Raw genomic sequence first — 20,854 nt, 5'->3', positions numbered from 1 at the left:
ATGTCTGTATCCCTATTTCTACCACACAGCTCTGGAAACCAAAATTAACTCCCCCACTGCCACTCAAGAAGGGATGGAGAACAGGTAACAGCTGCTGCTAGAATCAGGGCTGCTAACTATCCTCATTGCCATTTTTAGACTACATAGGTATTCTGTGTATGCGCTTTTGCATTTGTGGCTCAATACATCATTCATTCACTTTCCTAATGCAAAAAAGAGTCAAAGGATAATGCAAAGAGATTGCCTGGATCTGGTATTTCAGTTCATTTCCTTTGTCATACGTGCTAGGGTGTGTCAAGAAAAATTTAAGTGTGCAGCTATCAGCAGTGCTATAAATCAATTCTAGAGGAGCTGGGCAGTGTCCCTGTATCATGCTGTACCCTCGATTAAAAGCAATTGCAAAACATTTAAGCAACACTGGACTAAAACCTCAGCATAGGAGATGCATATTCACAGCTTATTTAAATAAAGAATTTCTAGTAATGATACAGAAATTAATCAGCAGCAAACGGAGATGAGATTCAAGAAAGGTTACCCTTAACTTTGCCAGATTTGGGAGAAAAATGTGTATCTCTAAGCAATGACTACCAAAAAAAATGCTTTACTGGAGATTCATCCCCAGAGCAACAGATCGACCTTTCTGCACATGCTACTCGGACACATATTGACATCCTTGGAGCAAACAGATCAAACAAGCTACCAAGAGTATGATCAAACACAAAAGTGTAGCATTTCATATTACTGTTGCACAGATGAAACAAAACTCCCAAGCCAGACAGCGATTCCTAAGCGTACACAGTATGCCAGACACAGAAAGTACTCTCTATACTATACTTAAAATATGTACATCTTTGAACCAATTCACAACCTAATGATGCCAAAATGAACCATTTCACAGCCCAGAGAAGCTCCCATTCTTTGGCTTAGGGCACATTCCCTATGATATCATTTACCTGTAGTTACTTCCCGAGTTCAGTGGTATACAAGCACTGTGTGCCCCCGATTCTCCAGAAGAGTACTGATACTTTTTTTTTATTTCTGTTTTTTCCAGGCTGAAAACGCTTCAAACGAGGCAAGTGATCTCTTTTAATGGTGTGGGCATGGTAAGCCTGGCTGTGAGGTTACAGCCTGTCATACACTTTGCAGTAACCGTATGCTTGGGTTAAGACCAAGCACACAGACTAGGTAGTACTTGATGTCCTTTAAAGTTCTCATCCTTCTGATTTGATGGCGATTGGCTCATGTGTGCACACCCTCGGCCTGGTAAAATGAGTCAGCATTCCTAAAATATCTGGCAATACACAAAAACAAACCTCTTAAGGTTAATTTTTCATATTATCTGTGTAAATAGAGAAGCTGTTTTAAGCAAGACAAGGGACTGCAAGTATTTCTTCCCTGTGAATTTAAATTAAGAAACATGATTCCAAAGCAAAATAAAGTGAGTGTTTTTGACCAAACCACTGAAAAATGCATTGAATCTTCCACTAAAATCACAGGAAGGAAACATAGCTGTAGAAAATCTTGAGATGTTGCCTGGTCTATCCCTCTACCTCAAAATAGAATTAATGCTACCTATATTATTCCTGACAAATGTTTCCCTGAATTGTTCTTAAAACTCTTCAGTGATGAAATCCTACTATATCCCCTGATGTGCTTGCATTCTGAAGTGCTCCAGTGTCATCTCTGTAAATAAATTAATGCAGAGGCTAAGAACTGTAACAACATTAATATGGAAGATACATATACACTATGAAATCTACAGATAAGCTCCTCTACTAGCAGTATTAGAGCTTCTGAATTAGAATAATTTTTTTAATACTTGAAATAGCAATAGCTTTACAAAAGCTCCTAAAATGAGGGAGGAGACAACTTGTCCAAGATACTGTGGTATCACTGGTTTTCTCTGCTAGAAAATTCTGTGCACCTGAGTGGGTACGGCATGAGCTATTTTATTTCCCATATGCTTCCCAACAAGGAGGAAAAGATAACAGCTACATAGAAGCCTTCTATGGGCCAAATCTAGCCAGTGTGCCCCCAAATTGATGACAATTATAGTAAAAAGGAACAGATCAGAATACAAGTTAAAATGCTTCACATTAGAGTATGTATTTTGCTGTTTTGTAGCTGCAGAGTACGACAACAACCCTGACACAACCACACAAAGTTTCATGTGACAAGTCCACAAGGGTTGGGCTTTCATCTAGGTAGAATTAAAAAAAAAAAAAAATTCCAGGAGCAATTTCTCCTGGCCAGGATGTGAAGTTGAATTGTTCTTCCTTTTAAAGCAATGCCTGCCTTGTATAAGTGTAAAGAATAACCTGAATTAAACAAACAAACAAACAAAAGCACCAGGGAAAGGCCTTTTCATAAACTAAGGCGACAGTTAAATCCACGCCTAAAAACTGATTTAAAAATATTTATAAATGTAATAGGCTTCTATATGAATTTACCATCTCCCATAGCCAAGCTTAGGTTTAAAATAAATGTGGGGCAGGAGGAGAAACACGAGCTAAAGCCCAGGATCTCTGCAATGTGCAAGATTAGTTTTGAACTTTTTGCTAAGTCACCTAGCAGGAAAAGGACTCATGAGCTCTCTGTAAATAAAGGCTTTTTTTTTTTTTTTCTTCAAGAGTATGGAAAATGTCAGGTTTTATATCTGTAATTTCTTATCTTCAGCATTTTTACTGACCACCTGCATCCAAAATTGTTTTTCTCTCTGAGGTGTCTCAAGAAGAAACTAATGCATCACGTTCTCAAAACCAGAAAGCTATACAGCCTATAATCATCCATTGCAGTAATTTCTCTCTATTTGATTGTCTCAGCTGAAATGAGTAAGACTGAAAGAGACGTTAATTTCTGCAGCAGAACTTGTACCAAACTTCTCTAAATTCCTATCTTGGCATATCAAGACCCACTGAAAAAATTTTGTCTGTTGTGCTTCAACCTGATCCAGTCTCTGTCAGGATCTCTTAGCAGTGAGTGAACACAGTGGGGAATGCCTACATATGATCTGGATCTCAAATTTTCACAACACGCAATAGAAGAGCATGTCTTTTATATACGGCACTGGAAATAATCATATAATGCTTTGATACTTAGTAATAGATTTGATTATCTGATCCCTGTAACACATGAAGATCAATCAGCTGGAGTAGGAAGACAAAACACGATGCACTCCAAGCACACGTCGCATCAAGAGCCAGAGAAACAAAAAGGCACCTATTTCTGCACAGCAGAAAACATGACATGAAATGCTACATATAGGTATATGCGTTGCACAAAATGCCTTTGTCTAACAATGAAGCCGGATCCCTTACAACTGTGGTGCTTGTTGTATGCTCAGATATACAGAGCTGAATGAACTTAAAAGAAGTTAAATAAAGGTATGGAGAAGCTCCCAAAGCAACCACGTAACTGAAATAAGAGCTGCCCTGTCTCACACAGCCTACAAAGCAAAGTTCAAGACATTAAAGTCCTATGAACCAGAGCATGAAAATAATGATTAATCTGATAATTGCAGAAAGGTCAGGGAGAACAGATAGAAGACACCCAACGTCAAAAAAGAACAGCAGTACGCAAAGAACAGGAACTGTGTTTGCCAAAACGACTGAATGATCGATACGGAGCATTATGACAACTAGCCTTTAAAAGCTAGTTAAGTTGTGGACCCTTCAAGGTATTTTTATATGGCAACTTGATGGCAAAAAAAAAAAAAAAAAAAAAAAGACTTTATACAAAATAAAATACTCCAAAAGGTGGCACAGAATAAAACATTCTCTTTGCCCTCCCCCAAAGCAGACAAACTTAAAAGCTCAGTGAGATCTTGCATGATCTGCAGAGAAGCATAAGACTTACAGTGAGAATCCTGTGCAGATGGCATCTTTAAAGAACAAGAGGTACTCCCACTAAACTGACAAAATAAAATTCACACCCGCAGCCGTCCTTTCCCCCCAATATCACACCATATGCTGCCTACAAGTTTTTACCCTTCCTCAAAACAGATTTCACAAATTAATAACTTAAGGAGTAGGCTAACTGCCAATGAAATTAAATGCATCCAAATATATTAATAAGCACAAATTATTGTTGATGAATTGGCACAGACCTATTCCAACAATCCACAACACACAAACCATGTCACATGCTGTTTATGCATATTCCTAGTTTCAGTATATACTGTATCTACCTTCTGTCCACACAAAGCCCAATTCTAGAAGCAGATATGAAAGAGCAGAATGGAAGGTCATAGTAAATATAATCCAAAAGTGATCCACAAAAGAACAAAACTGAGATGGAAATTATTGGCCTTGTTGAAAATGCCATGCACTCGGTAATGACACAGAGTTAATCAGGTTAAAATACAGTGATATATCAAAGTTTGTTTCTTTGGTTTGGGTTGGTTTTTTTTAAATAGTAAAAAAAGAACGTTCTCATGCTAAGGGTGCATCTCTGCCCACAACAAGACAACAGGCAGATGTTAAAGACTGTAATCAGTGTAGCCACATGGGCTAGCTCTGAACTTCCTTATCTGGCTTTTGATTTAGAGATTGCAAAAGTATCTTTGCATTGACTACATCACTGTACAGCAAAAGTATACCCTCCATTTCAAGAAAGGCTTTGCTTTTTAGAGGACCACTGCATGATATTGACAAAAACAGCAACAGTTGGTAGCTTGGCATAGTGTGGTCAAGAAAACAGGAGGCATACCTGCTGACCTCAGGGTTCGCTGTGAAGAAGGGCAAGGTCAGCTGTTCTGACAGACACAGAAAGCTAATAACTTGTAACACATCTGTTTTTCTGTAAACATCCACTGCTTTGATTTTTTTTTTTCCAAGCCAAGTTAAAAACTACTTTAAAGAAATGCCCTGATAAATTTTCTTTAATTTCAAACAAACAAACAAAAAATACTTTATTTAAATAAAGGTATCTTGCTTAGAGGGCCAGAATCAAATTCTGGCTATATACCGCTGTTGAGTTTTTCTTGATAAGAAACCTCCCATTCCCATAAAAACCTATTCAAGCAGATGATGACAAGTGACTAACATTTACTGCATTTTTCATATTAGAAGCCTAGTGTTTTGACTGCACATTGAAGTTATATAATGACTTTGTGAAGCAAGCACAGCACAGGAAAAAAATTAACGACCATCAGAGAGAGATAAGTAAGACCAAAAAAGTCAGCAAACATTTTACACTTGAAAGTTGAACTAGCATTGGTGGGGGTGGGGGGGCAAGGCTTTTTTGTGCTGCTACCTAGGCTGGACCCAAATGATGAAGTTTCACCTGAAGAAGTGCAGAACACAATTTTAGAAAAGTCAAATTGAAACACTGTCTGTAAACTAAAAGTGATGTGTATGCACCAGTAACAACCACAGATTCACTTTAAAAAGTCCAGAGGAAGAGAATCAGGTTTGAGTTAGAAGTCTGGAACATGATCCAAGACCTGGATTAAGGACCCTGTCTTCTAAGGAATTTCACATTGTGAGCACACACAGTGTATCTTCCTTTGTCTCAAATCCCCAAGAGCCACGTAGAGTTACAAAATCAAAGTATTTTCTACACAAGTAATACAAATGGCAATTTTCCAAAACAGAGAACAGAAAAATTCAAACCCAATTGCAATCTGCTTATTTCACATACAAGTAGTTCTAACTTTGTACAGTCTGCAGGGGTTGCATTTGAGGTAAATATCCCTGGAGATTAGAATTCCAGCTTTACAAACTTTGATGCTTATGTCAACATTTCTTCATTTGCAGTATTATATATTATTGCAGCTACGTACATGCCCGTACACTGGTGTCTCTCTCTGCTCTTATTTCCCCACTAATAAAACATGCAAAACAAGCTTTACAGGGAAGGAAAAAAGTCAAACCATTCACAATTTTTTACATACATTTTAAAGAATTCTAAAACCTATATAAAAACCTTACTACTCCTCAGACAGCAAATATACCCATAGGTTCTGCTCAGCTTGCTATTCTGTTCTAAACCAAACTGCTCCCACATAAAGCAATGCAAATTAAAACCTTCAAGCAGACCCCTGAACCTAAAAATTTCCTCCAGAACACATTTAGCGCATCACTGCAAAAGCTGTTTCCAATGCCAGCCTACCACCAAGCTCAAGCTTCAATGTAACTTCTCCTCAAAATTGTTTTTGACATTTTGTTAATTTTTACTGGAAACAAAGCAAAGGCATGGGATTTATTCTGTACACAGATACTGCAAAAAACCAATCTCAAAAGTATCGTATTTCTAAGAGCTGCCAAGAATACTCCTGATCTATAGAAGTTAGGTCTGGTGATTTCTTCAACAATCCATACACTCCTGCAAGAGGATCAACCAAAAAATAAATACTGGGAAGCCTACCAAGGGCCAAAACTAGTCATGATTTCCTTGAATACATAATTTTATTTTCCAAGCTATCCCACTACTATTGCCTGATACTCCCTGGAGAAAAGATGTTAACTGGTTTATACTTCAACTTGTTACAGCATTTTAACTTGAAAGCAGGAATAAACCCTTGGGGAAAAAAGTTCTTTGTAAAGAGATGCTGTATCCTTCTTTCATTAATCTTTACAAGCTGAAAAACATGCCCTGCAAGTTTCAACTATTCTTCAATCATCAAGCAAAAGATAGGCATTAGGGTTTTTTTACATTTTACAGTTACTTCCAAAGAGCTTTTTTTTTTTTTTTTCTCCTGGGGAAAGGGACTGTGTATAAAGGCTGAAAAGGAAGAGCCATAAACTTTGAGGTTATCCATATACACTACAGCAGGAACAGTAAATGGCATAAGCCAAAAAGGTAATTTCAATCTCAGCCTTACTACTGATTGATTTAAAAAAAAAGAAGTTGATATATGCAAAGATAACCGACTGATTTTACAATCTTAGAAGAAGGAATTCACGTAATTATATAATATTTACATAAAGAAACATTAAGCTAAATATGCAAAAATATAAGCCATATTATCCTGATGCCAGCTTCTCAAACACTTTGTCGTCTTCACACGGGATCCTAAAAAGCCTGAAAAATTTGGTTTCCGTTTAAAATTGACTTCCTGGCTTACTCTAATGTCAAGCCTTGCTAAGCTGACAATCCAAGAGCGGTTAATCTTTGCTGGATTTGCTGTAGACAAACGAAACTACAGCTCGGATGCAGTGTGGCTTGCTGTCACCAAAAGGAGGTTCCTCCTTGCTCCCTGCCACACATCCCATTCCTGCGCTGTGCTCTCCTCGTGCCAGCTTTGCGCACGTCAGAACCTTTGTCAAGCTGTTCAGTGCAGTAACACAGGAGAACATTGCTCTTGCAAAACTACCACCAACAAAAAGCACAATGTTTTCTGCCAGGTTAATGAACTGAACAGACTCTGCAACCAGCTTGACAGCATGAGAGTGAATGCCCAGGAGAGGGTGGGACCATGTGGCTGGAATTAAGGGGAAGCGCACACAAGGGTGAAGAGAAAAAAAAAGAATTGTCCCCTGACAGAAGAAAGCTGTCTTCCTCAGTTGTAGCATATGTCTTCACCCTTAGCAGGTATTAGAAGTATACTGCTAGTTCTTTTGCTTAAAGTGCAGCATCAACATGGAGGGAGGGGAGAATAAAGTCTTACTGCTTTCATCAGAAATGCTTTTTAGAATTTGGTTGTCTTAATGTTCATTAAAGGATATGTCCCTGCAAAATGATAACATGAAATGAAAACAAACAGGACAACTCATTTACTGAAAGACACGAGCTTATGTCCTTTCTGAAAGAGGGCCTAAAATTCAATCAAATATTGAGATAGTAAGAGCAGGAAAAAACCCTCATTCATCAGTGAAGCTAGCCTGGGATCAAATAAGCATTCTGAAGAAGTACTGTTAATTAGTAAACTCTTCAAATATAAAGGTAAGATGACTTACTTTTCTATAACAAAAGTTTCTATAACAGAAGTTTGCTCACTCCAAGCAGATAAACACTACAGGGACTTCAGTGATAATGTGGTTGTCCCTAAGCTTACCCAGCAGCAATTAAATCATAGAGAACTCAATCAATGACTGCTGTGAAGATAAACCATACAAAGTGACATTACACCAGTGATGCAAATTCTTTCTGGCACTAGCTTTGAGAAACTAAGTGACATCCTCTCAGATGACGATCAATACACAAAAAGGCTACTGAAATATCAAGTGTGGAATTTCTTTTTGAAATGTCTTTTGCAGAAGAAAGCTTTATATTTTATATTGCTAAAGAGGTAAACTTCAAAAGTCTAGCAAGACTTTCTGAAAGCAAATCTCTACAAACCTTAGCAAGCAAGTCACAGCTTATGTTTTAGAATTCTTAAAAGATTCATGCCCCTCTTTTTTCTTTAAATTCCCTGGCAGTTTTGAGAGGAAAGGGGTTTTTTTTTAGTTTTACTATCAGGTTTATCAATTTTAGACCTAGGAAAAACATTACACAACTCAGTCCAATAGTCAGAGCTCATGACAAGGTAAAACAGGAACAGAAGGATCCCACAAAAAAGCTTCCAAGTACTAACATAGTCTTCAACACCTTCAAGTTACCGCTACTTCTACAGAAGTGGAAATGCTCCTGGTTGCTTGTCTAGAGAACCAGAAATATTTTCCAGGCCACTGTTCCTCTTCCCTTGCCACCTTTACATGGGAGCTCTGCTGCAATATTTATTCCACTCATGCTGCTCTTTGTCACATCACACTGCTTAGCATTGCACAGCTGCAAAAACCACCTGCTACTCCCACGTAGCTATTGTTTTTGCCACCTCCCCCACACCTCATCATTCTTTCTGAAAAGGATTTGCTCAGTCTCCTACAAAGGCTATCCCCTCTGCCTCTTTGCAACACTGCAAATGGGAATCCCAGGTGGCTCCTGCTAATTACCCATGTGCCTTGGGAGTCTAATTCTTCCTATTGTTAATATACCAATCTTTAGCCACAAAGTCACTTCATATGCTAATTGGAGACCAGCTGATCCCATGCTAATACTTCATGTACTCAGGAGAACTTATCTGCTGGGGGTACTAATGTTAGCAGAGCAAGATGAGCTTTGGAAAATAGTTCCCAAAAGATACTGTATCACTTTCACTTGTAGTCCAACCCAGTAATAAAAAATTTGATTGTGAACTTGGAGCTTGGTCAGTAACCTCACTTGCTGAGGGCAGCCTCTTCACAGACAAGAAGAGACTGAAAAAATTAGGTTTTCCTTTTATGCTGCTAGAATCTAACTTAGTTGTTGTTAAGTCTTACCTAATTTTCCGTATAAAAGTTTTGGTGTTTACAGGATGTTTGAAACATCAGCTTCAGCCCAAAATCAAGAGCATGACTAAGAATAAAAATACTCTAAGAATTGTCTAAGCCATGATTCCGTACTGCTGCTGAGAACAACATACAATAACTTAGGAAATTTCTACTTTCCACTCACCCTCTACATTCCCCCCAGTAAGCCTGATCTAGTTCACCTGAAAACAACTGTGCCAGCACAATGAAAAAGGCAGCATGCTATAGCATCTGGGGCACAACACGGTCTGAGAACGTCTTGAGCTGATACTGCAACGAAGAGCATGTTTATGGTCTGAGTAGACTACACTCTTCTTGAATGTCTTGAAATACAGAAACATTTCAAGTCTGCTAGGACATCAGAATATGAGATGCCCCACATAAAATCCACACTATGTGAGATTTTTTCATCATGCCTTCTTACACATAGATAGCTCAATGTTTCCACTTGTTAACAGTGTTCCACGTCACTTTGAAGATGCTTATGTGCCCACATTAGGAACAGCCTTTTGTTTATATCCCAAAAAGCAGGAATCAGCACACTATGCGAGATTTTTTCATCATGCCTTCTTACACATAGATAGCTCAATGTTTCCACTTTTTAACAGTGTTCCACGTCACTTTGAAGATGCTTATGTGCCCACATTAGGAACAGCCTTTTGTTTATATCCCAAAAAGCAGGAATCGGCACAGTTTCTATAGCCTGTAGCCATGCCCAGTGTGAGTTTTCATATGAAGAGCAATTTGCTCAATGGCAAAATAGTGATTCAAGCAAAGTTACCTACTCTATCTTCTTACTAGCTGGAAAAATATCTCTGAGATGGAAACACAATCCGTTTTAAGAGACCCAAGCAAAATTTATGGGGTTTTGTTAAGCTGGTTTTTTGTTGAGTTTTGGGTTTGTTTTTTTAAGGATGTAAACAAGAAGTTCCTTCTTCAATGGGTTTCAAATTGTCCTGTAAGTGGAAACACAATTTCATTTCACTAAATCAAAAGCTAGGAGTTTTGCACAGTGTCCCCTCTAATGAACTACCAGTTTAATCCTCCATGACATATTCATTTCATGACTGAGTATTCTTCAGATTTAATTTATGGTGCCAGTGAAAGACACAAGGATCCTGCAGCTGTACAAAAGTTCAAACAGCTCAAAAAGTAGCAGACACATCCAGCTGTTTGAGAAGCATCATGAGATTGCTACACAAGTGGAATAAAAATATCCCTTTATGTACAAAGAAGGTTCTGCCACAGAATAAAACATTCACCTAAATGAGTGTCATGCAAATAATACAGACATAACAGGAAACTACAACAAAACATACTTTACCACCTAAGTGTGTTCTAGATATGAATAACATCAAGTTTAATGTATTTTACTATTAGGGCTCAAAATCATATGCAAGCCCTTCACATAAAAGTATATCCTTTCAAGGCCATGCCTGTCCACATTTCAGAGTACTGTCCCACCTACTTTAGTTATAATACTGATACATTTGTCTTACACAAATGCTGAAACAGGCATCAGCACACTAACCATTTCAGAAGGTCACCGCAGAGCAGTTAAACATGCCGTCTTCCAACTGACATCAGTATATCTCTGGAGGTAAGACAGAAAGCAGCAAACACCCCTGGCCTTGCTCTTAAAACAGCTTTGCAGAGAGCATTTTATACATAAAAGGCAGCTGGTTATGCTTTAACAGACTCTTTTGTAAACAGAGCTGATCAACAGATATGCAATACTTATTACAGATGGTTATCAACATCATCTTCATTTTCAGAACCAATAAAACTGGACATTACGCCTGTTCTCTGAGCCATTTACCTACCTCAAGGTAAAACTGGATTCACTAATATCTGCTATGGGATTGATAAAAAAGACTTAATTATTAGAAAGAGAGAGAAATGGGAATGTCCAGATAATTGCAGCATTTCAGTCTGCATATAGGCTCTTCACTGATCTGAAACTGCAAACAGACAAGTCAACGTGAGGAAAGTGAAGGGAAAAAAGACTCTGAAGCAGATATATATTTAGCAGCAGGTTAGATGGAGAGAAAAGACTCAAGGACAATGGCAGGTCTTTTCTTCCTTCAGCTAAACCCCCAATGTATTTTTGTGAAAGAAAGCTAGTTTTTTCCTTTTAACTGTAGCCCAAAACTGCATTATGTCTCCTGGGTGCTTTGATTTTTTTCTCTTTCTAAATCTCAGCACATAGTCAGCTCCAGGGCTCAGTAGGAGAAATTATTAAAAGCATGCCTGCAGAAGTAAAGAGATCAGTCATTTCCCTTATCCCCTGTGTTTCATGAGAGCACCCCCGCCCATGCAGCGTTGTATGAGATTTCATGCAACCAGACATGTCCTTTTTAAACAGACTGAAAAATTTAAAAACCTTTAAGAGTAGGCATAGCATTCCTTCGAATTGGAAAGAGAAACACAGAAATGTGCTTCAATTCTTCAGAAAGGTCACACTCACCTTCAAAATTCTACCAAACTTTTTTTCCCTTGTGCAGTTCTATTATCTTAAGTAATTTGTAACCATCTTTACAAAATGTACTAGAGTTTCATAAAACACAAAATCCCAGTGTGAACATGATGCAAGCAATCTTTGCCTCGTTATTTTTTCCTAGGCTGCTTGAAGTTTCCAAAGTCCAGATGTTTTTCCAACTGTCTTTCCTGTTCCACTATTGCAAATGCATAGGTCCCTTCTTTAGAATTACCATTCTATATGCATTTTCAACTTACTCTGTGCTTCTCAGTCCATTTTTCCAAATCAATATGCACATATTTTGGATTTAATATGACTTACTATATTAGAAACATGATATTACAAAGTTTTAGCAATTACGTTCAGCGTATTTTGACAAAAGCAACTGTGCTGAAAGTGTGATGCGTTCCCATAAAACAGTAAGTAGCTTAAAAATAGGAGAAAAACCTTTTTAAACAGTTTCCTGCTTGCAATGTCTATAGCTACATCTCCAACCTTGTACCTTCACCATTAAAATGTTACTGTGCATTTAACAGTATAGGAAAATGCCCAATAATCTTCATTAGAGCTTGTCAGGAAGCTGGTTTTAAGCCTCTACTCCCCCAACCTAAAGACAGCAGAAAAAAATTGGAAAATGCTGTTCATTTCATCACCCTTACCCAAATACTGCTCAGCCATAAGTAGATATCCCCGTGTTTCAGATAGTTCTTTGCTCAAGACTACTGAACTCTAAGCATTTGATATGCATTTCAAAACTGCTATTTGACACACACTGGAGAACAAATTACATCATTTCAGAGTCAATATGAAATTGAAGACACCCCACTTAGAGTTTAGAACATGAAGCAGAAAGACATCACTGTGCTTATTCTATCTGCTAAAAACAGGTTTACCAACAGATTGCTATAGTTGAGGATACATCTCAACTACAGGATTTCCCTTCATACACCTGCACAGGATCTCTGATGAAGACTGACGAGATAGTATCACTGATTTCTGCTAAAGTCTTTAACTGAACATTGTCAAAAAAAAGTTCTGTTTTGTAGCTGTTACACAGATGAATCATCATCAGTACCTGAAGTGACAGAGCAGATATCCTTCTGCAGTGAGAAAAAGGTAGTGTAAAATAAATGTATTTTGTTATCCTAACAGTTACGGAAATCCACTACAATTACCTCACAGTAAAAATATTTATGGAAAAACAACACAGAGTTTTGAACATACAAGTGGCTGAGAATCGCCTTTCAAAAGGATTTCTAGAACTTACCTATGGTGCAGTTTGTGGTTATTTTTCTCCGCTTGGGGTTGTGTCGTAGCAATTCTAACTCTCGTTTGGTTGGCTCCCATGTTGAATACTTCTCTCCAATGCCTAAGCAGATGAAAAGAAAGTTTCAGGAAGTTGTTTAGTAAAAGGATTAAAAACTCTGTTCAAGTAAAAAGTTTCAACATACTGCCCATTAAGTTAGGTTGAATCTATGTACAACTACAAGAGACTGATTTCTTTTTACCCCCCCCAATACTGTTCAGAAAGATATCAACCAATCTTCAAAACTATAAGAACTAAAAGAAAAACACTTCTTTACTTATAAAAAATACCTAGCCCCCAAAAATTTGCCATTATTGAATTATAGTCCTCCTTTCAGTTAAAGAGAAATTCCAGCACAAGAATAAATCCACTATTACTCAAAAGTGCATTTCTTTGTGCTCAGAGGAGGTCAAATGACAAAACCACCATATCATTTTAGGATATAGGATAATCAAAATAAATCAAAACTGACCCAACTTAATGGACAGATACAGGTTTAATCTTTACAGATGAACAGCAGAATTTAGTAATTCAATATATTGAACAGTTACTACATGTTTTATGATATACCATTACAGAGTATGACCCCTCCTTATAACCACTGATGTAGGACTAGATATTAGCAAGTTCTAATACTTGAGATTCACTTTACTGACATATCTACATTACCTAAAACCACAATTAGTAGTAGGTTTAAACATAACCCTCTTCCCACCAACCAACCAAAACTCTCCAAATACTTAACTACCCTTTCTCATGAGCTGCAGCTAATATTTGTCATCCTTCTCTTTAAACATCAACACTGTATTTCCAATACATTTCTTTTGTTCAAAGGAAAGCACAGTAGAAATGAGTCAGGTAAGTCGTACAGAGAATAGACCTGAAGTAAGCACAGAGTTGTGTTCAGTGTAAATTCGATACAAGAAAAACACAACAGTGACGACTCATGTGCTGACCAGCTAAGTATTGCTGCAGCATTCTATGTAGCACAGAGAAATTACTACGCAAGGTCAATTATAGTGAGTCACGAAAGCATCTTGGCATTAAAAAATAAAGAATAATAAGATGACAAGCAATCTATTCTAAAACTGAGGATTAAAGTCAATTAAGAGTTATTTTTCACAGAATGCATGAGCAGAAACAGTGCTGTGCTACAGAAAATAAATTATAAATCATACATATGAAAAGAAGAAGAGTAGAAAATATAGCTAGAGGCTTACACATTCTGCATAATATACATTAAATTTTAATAGCTTTTTGATCTTCATTTTCAGAAATAGCTATGCTTGTCAGAAGCTACCCACCCAAAAATGTTCAATTCATAGTTACTACTGACCCTCCAGGTTCTAGTAATAAAAGGTCTCATTTTCAGATTCTACAGGACTAGAAAAATCTTATTTACATAGATGCACCCATCTCTCACTTTATTTGATTCAACAATAGATTATGCAAGAAGCATAAGAAAGAATACCAGAATCATATAGTCCCTTTCCTTTATCCAAGGTTCAGCATCAAGCTACACACCCAGGAAAACAGAAAAGGAAACTAATTACTGTGTAACAGATTGATGAGATAAAACAGCTGCAATGCTTTGAATACACTATACAGTACACATAGGCAAATGAACGAAGCAACTTTAGAGACGCACATATGGACAGTTCACATATGACAGAACATTGGCTTGGAAAAAGTTTTATATTACATGTCTTCAGCAACCCTTTTTGTATTTGTAATACTCCCTTAGGAATTTATATAAATTGGTTTGTAAAAAAACTCAAAATAATTTTCAACACTGTGCTAGTACCAGCTATTGCACTGGCCAGCTGTAAACTTAAACTCTTGCATTTGGGTTCACTGTAGTTTAAACATGGCCAAACACAGTTAGTATCATCTGACAACGGGATGAAGTCTCATAATAAAAAAACCAAAAAACTTGGATACGTTTAACTCCTGGTTTAAATAAAATATAACAAAATTCACACCTGGAAACACATGTGCGCTCAACTTTAGGCATGCAATAGTTCCATATATGTCAGCAGGACTATTCATATATATTTATATATATCTATATATAATTATAGAGCTTAAATGCTTATAGAGGATGGAGACCAAAGCATTTCACAAGAACAGCTCTTCAAGTAAAGTTAAACATGACAGACTGGATTACTTTGCAGGACTCTGGGTGAATCAAATACGCTTCAATTAAAAAGAAATGAAACCAAACAGAAAACCATGTACAGTTAATGCCACAACAAACACAGAGCAAAACAGACAGAAAACTTTCTTACAGAAGCCTTTCATTAGAAAGAGCACAATTTAAGTCAGAGACAGAAATTAAAAAGTGTTCTGTTCCAGCTACGTAATTTAACAAGAATATTGAGGTTTTATTACTCTTGAAAATTTGGAAAAAAAGACTGAACCATTTATTAGGAGTGGTTTGGCGTTTAAAAATTAAAAAAAAAAAATCACACACAAAGAAGGAAAAAGGTTTAATAAAAGGTTTAATAACACCCACAAACATGCCAATAACTCCAGTATAAACTACCTTAAAGATCTGCAAAACATGCACAGGTTACCGTTTACAATTAAAGGAAAGTAGCGTTATAGGAGTGAAAATTCATCATTTTAAAAGTGATGCTATAAAATAGCCAGAGAGTCAAGTCACCATGTGAAATCTCCATCCAAGCATTAATTTTATTAGGTCAAATACACAAATTTTAATTTTTCAGAGACTTTATCAGGGACCTATGGATGAGTGAAGGAAAAGGCAATGAAGGATCTAATTTATAAAAGTCAGAATTTTGCAAGTAATCATTAATATAGATCGTTTAGTTTGCTATGCTCAGGAAATCCCCCCTTTTCCCCTCCCCCAAATCCAAATATTAATTAGAATGAAGGGCTCCACATATTCTCACCTCCCTCATTATTAAAGAATATCGAATAGCAGAGAAAAAAAATGGTAGAGTTGCAACTTGTTCAGAGTTATATCATATAACCCTGAACTACAGCTGGACATGGGAACTCATCACACTAAGTGTTAATATTACAGGAGTATGAAATGAATCTCATGATATTTGGGGTTTTTCTTAAAGTTTTTTCTCCAGGCATCATGTTGTTATGTGAGTATCTATTAAAGTATATACTAACAGCCTTCAAGCACTGTGGATAGAAATTTGAAAATATACAAATTCACTCTTCAATTTTTAAGCCAACCTCACTTTTTGCAGACTGGATTCACTTAACTTCTTTAAGCTGGCAACACTATATGAGGTAAACTAACTGTGGTAGAAACATAAACCCAAGACACTGAGTTTGGGGTTTGTACTAATCTTGACATTCAGTTTAGAAGAAGAAGGGTTTCCTCCCCCTTTCTACTTTAAAAGTCTTTCAGATAACGTGAGTCACTATAGGAAGGAGGGGATGGACTGAAGCAATGGAGAAAGAAGGGGAAAAGGACATAGTTCTCCCTTACTTCTCTCATGTATCTCCCTTTCTCATACCTTAGATAAATTTGTGGGGAAATACACATGGTTTCATGATAAAAAGCCATAAAACAAAAGACCCTATGCCATGACTTCAAAGAAAAAATGTCTATACTGTGTACTCCAGTAATTTAAAGTGTATTGTTGTCTATTCCTTCATTTTATATCTTCATTGGTCATTACAGATTTGTTCTCCAGGGACAGAAGATACAATGTGCATATTCATATAAATATACATTCATATATATATATATATTTAATATGCTAGTCATTAGTCAATTAAACAGTACAGAGAATGTTTCCTGCCTGGCAGTTCCTCTTGGTGATTCCTCCCTTCACCGCAGAACTCTGCGGTCCAGATGACAAGATGAACAATCTTGTAGCTGTAATTACCCTAGAATATAAGCTATAGCAGCCTGATGTCCACTGGAGGACAAACTGGCTGCATCTCAGTCCAGAAGACACAAATATATCATTTGCTAAGGACAACATAATTAAGAAATTGCTCTTCAAATGTACATATTCAAGGGTAAGGAACTGGGGGGTCTTTCTCTTCCGTAGCATCACAAAGAAGTGTTATGTTGCTGTAGTTGATTAATTTGGTGCCCCAACAACACAGTTCAGAAGCATTTGAAGGAGTTTTCAGAAGAGGTGCATAGACTAAATGAAAGGTTTAAAAACATGTTTCTGTTGTGTCTTGCTTTGAAAACCAGTGCTTTGTGCTAAAGCTTTTTAAGCTATATTTTCTTGTTCTAGAACTCACTGACAATCTCACTATCCTCCTTTCCTCTGAATCAACTCCTTCAAAATGGGGAATAAGCAGAAAGTAGAATGGGATCTGTAGTAGGAACTAAGTAAAAGCAGCTATACTTTTGATATGCCATCAGAAAAGCTCTAGTTAATACGATGTTAGCTGCTATTTTTAAAATTGGAAATGAGGTTAAGAATGGTTTGAAGTCATATCAGCCCTGACTAAGGCTGTCACATTGAAACAGGATGCCATGGATTCAGTAAGAGACATTACCAGACAGAAGTCATCTGTCTTCAAATACAGACTTTCCCACTTTAAGAAAACATACCCCCTAGAGGCCACTGGAAATGGAAGATGACAAGCATTTATAAATGATGCTTAAAAACTACTCAGTTTAAGATAAATGCTACTTCCCTTTCCTTTCCCAATAAAAGGAGAAAAGGTTTGTTTTAGAGTAATTCTATCAAGGAAAGGGCATATGAAATCAAGTCTGCTATAATTATTCAATCATTGGAACATATCCAAACAAGAGGAAAACAATTTGCACGATAAAACTGGCATTCTTAACTGTGATTCATGTCTAAAATGGCAGGATAATCAGCAAAGGGACGCTTGTTAGTGAAGTGCGTCGCCAGCCCACGCCTCTTACCTGTCATTGTACACTGGTAGTGAGAAACCACTGTTGGGGTGAAGGCTAAAAAAGAAAAAATTAGGGAAAGCAAACTCAATAAAACAAATGTGTGTACATATATTTGTGTGTAAATATTTCTACATAGATACTGTGCGTGTACCATGAAAGCACAGGTGTGTAAGTAAGCTGGCACGTTCTATTAAAAAAAAAAAAATAATCACACACAAGGGTGGCATTTCATGTGAGGGGAACAGATTTATTACCTATATCACGTAAATAAGCCTAAAGGAGCAGACCGTTAAATTTTCTACCTCATACAGATCTGACTGATATTATGCAAGTTTTGCAGGGTTAATGTTAGATATTTTTTTTTTTTTGTAATTAAAAATAAAATATTTTTGCTACAATTAGGTGCGGCGCACATGTTAAACTAACAGTCTAACTCCTGGAAGGTAACAGCTAGACATCTCTTTTCTCCCATGGCCTGCACTACTATCTCTAAAGAGCTTTTTCTTCCCCTTACTGGTTTTTGCCATTGACAAATGGGAGGGACAGGTATGATTAAAAATAGAAACAAGAAATTCAGGCAGGAAAACCAAACCTTGTAATTTCCAAGCTTTTCGTTGTTCTTCTTTGGCAATTTGTTCCATGTCTTTGTCGTATATGTAATCTTGACACATAAAGCAGTATATACCCCCATACAAAAGGTCTATGGCTGCAAAACAGAAGGGAAGTTGGGGAGGAGGAAAAAAAGACGTGAGTTCATAAACTAGAAGACATTTTAAAGCAGGCTTCCAAGTCAGGCACTCTTTCTTCTCAGCAGTCCAGAAAAAGTAAAATCTGTACCTTATAATCTGGAGGGGGAAAAAAAAAAAAAAAAAAAGGAAAAAGAGACATTTTCCAGTGACAGTATGAGTTCTTCAATTGCTTCTGGCACAGCAAGAAAACTGTGCAAGACAACAAAGCATTAGCTGCCTTAAAGTTGTTTGTAATTCACAATATATTTTTCGAAGACATAAGTAACCAAAAGGCATAATTACAGCAACTGACTACAATACATGCAGAACTAGTACCGTAAGATTTGATATATAAGTTTGAATTGTCTTTTTCTAAGACTTCAATAATTTCTATTCAAAGCCATTGAAACAATTACAAAGCACCTACTTAAAATCCAAATGAAAGCTCAAACAGAAGACAGCACTGAAAACTCAAAGATACTTGTCCAGGGGAATGGTTTTCTGGAGTATTTTATTCCATGGGTTACATGTGTCTCAATTTCTCGTTTCGCACACCCTTTCAGAATGGACATATGAACACTGACCAATGTTAAAAATATTTTTCTTACACAATTGTAAACAAAAGAAAGGCAAGAAATGAAATAAAACTAACTGGGAAATGACATTTTGCTCAACATATACCAAGGAAGAAGGAAATGCAAACTAATCATAGCAAATTGCTCATTTTCACTACAAAGATATGGAAAAAAGCCACAGTCAAAGTTAAAAATAAATAAAAAAATATATAAAATGCAGTGGGCACTAACAAATTCTTAGCCAGCTACTAAACTACAATCTGCATCCAGCAGACAGCTGAGAAACACATCGCCATTCTCCCTCAAGAGTATATCCTCGATTTATTTTATTTCCAAATTCCATTTTTTTCCCAGATAAATAGCACTATTAAAATAATCTCACTACAGTGGAAACTTGTTTTAAACAAAGGAAATCATTACCACATTAGGTGGCCTGCAAGAAACAGCAATGAATTACTCTGAAGTCATAAATAAGCCAAACCGCATGCCACACAGCAGGAATTCTGCTGTCAGTCTCATCAAGCAAACAAAGTAAAGTCTTCATCCTCCCCTGTTAGTGGGCCAGTGCTTGTGGTAAAGTTTCTAGGTAAGGTTGGTAAGCTTGGTAAGGTTTCTTTCTAATCACACCTCATCCACCCTTCACAGCTTCTACTCCTCTCACAACCTGCTACCCCTTTCCTTTAGTCCTCTGCACCCTTTTTTCCCCTCCTCCTCTTTCAAAAATCACTTTGTCAATGATTGTGTCAAATTGTTTGTTATTTTTCCTTTTACATAATAAAGGGAACAATTACTTTAAACAAGTTTCCATAATGTCTCTTGGCTGTCATCTTGCTTCTGTGCTTCATGCTTTTGTTTTGCTTATTTGGACCACAATCAGTTTGTGGATGACAATAAGGATGACTTGCATCACCTTGCGTACCGTCCAAACACCAGAATTTTCACCCTGGTGCCCAGAGTACTTAATAAACTCCTTTAGCAGAGTATCACAAAAGGGGATAAGAATTCTAGCTGTGGTGAAGATCAGTAACAAAACATTACACAATTGTGGTGTGGGGGGAAATCACAAGCTACAGAGTATTAGAGTTATATGCTATTTACTCCATTACCTATTGTACTACCAGCTACGCTCAGTTTTCAACAAAGAATTGTTGAAAATCTAAAGGTACTGGTCTCAAAAGACAAAGTCAAATATTGTTCTCCATATATTTTTTAAAAAGATCACACAAGCAGCCCCCCTCCCTGCCAAATAATAGAACAGGGCTGGCAGAATATTAAATAAATAGGACTCTGTGAGCACTAATACTTCCAATCTACCATCAGAATGGGTAGGCCTATGCTGTGCTCAGAGGATTCCTTACTTTTCTCAGCTTTCTGGATTTACACCCATGAGTGATGAAGTACAGATGTCAAGATCAAAACCAACAAGAGACCACCTTATACAAACCACTTGCTCAGAGCAGAAAGAACTTCTGGTGTAAAGAATCAAAAAGTTTAACGGAAACACTGGCGGAGTAAAAGCCGTAATTGTCCAGCGCCTGATTAAGGACTCTTGAGAAAATGTCCTCTCTCCAGCATACTTATGTGAACAATACACTTGTATATATGCCAACACCTTCAATGTCAT

General features: G+C 37.0%; 1 protein-coding gene across 7 annotated transcripts in view; it reads right to left on the bottom strand.

Moving 5' to 3' along the window:
• Positions 1-20,854, bottom strand: part of USP22 (ubiquitin specific peptidase 22) — a 112,051-nt gene that overhangs the window by 38,885 nt on the left and 52,312 nt on the right. For 6 of the 7 annotated variants that reach the window (XM_049835377.1, XM_049835379.1, XM_049835380.1 and 3 more), the window contains 3 exons: positions 18,520-18,633; positions 17,937-17,981; positions 13,016-13,117 (listed from right to left, as the gene is read on the bottom strand). In XM_049835377.1, coding sequence (XP_049691334.1) covers positions 13,016-13,117; positions 17,937-17,981; positions 18,520-18,633 — 261 coding nt within the window. The remainder of the gene's footprint in view (positions 1-13,015; positions 13,118-17,936; positions 17,982-18,519; positions 18,634-20,854) is intronic. The other variant, XM_049835378.1, reaches the window with a different exon arrangement.

Source organism: Accipiter gentilis, chromosome 33 (assembly GCF_929443795.1).
Source record: "Accipiter gentilis chromosome 33, bAccGen1.1, whole genome shotgun sequence".
Lineage (NCBI taxonomy): Eukaryota > Metazoa > Chordata > Aves > Accipitriformes > Accipitridae > Astur > Astur gentilis.
This window is presented reverse-complemented; position numbering and strand designations above follow the sequence as displayed.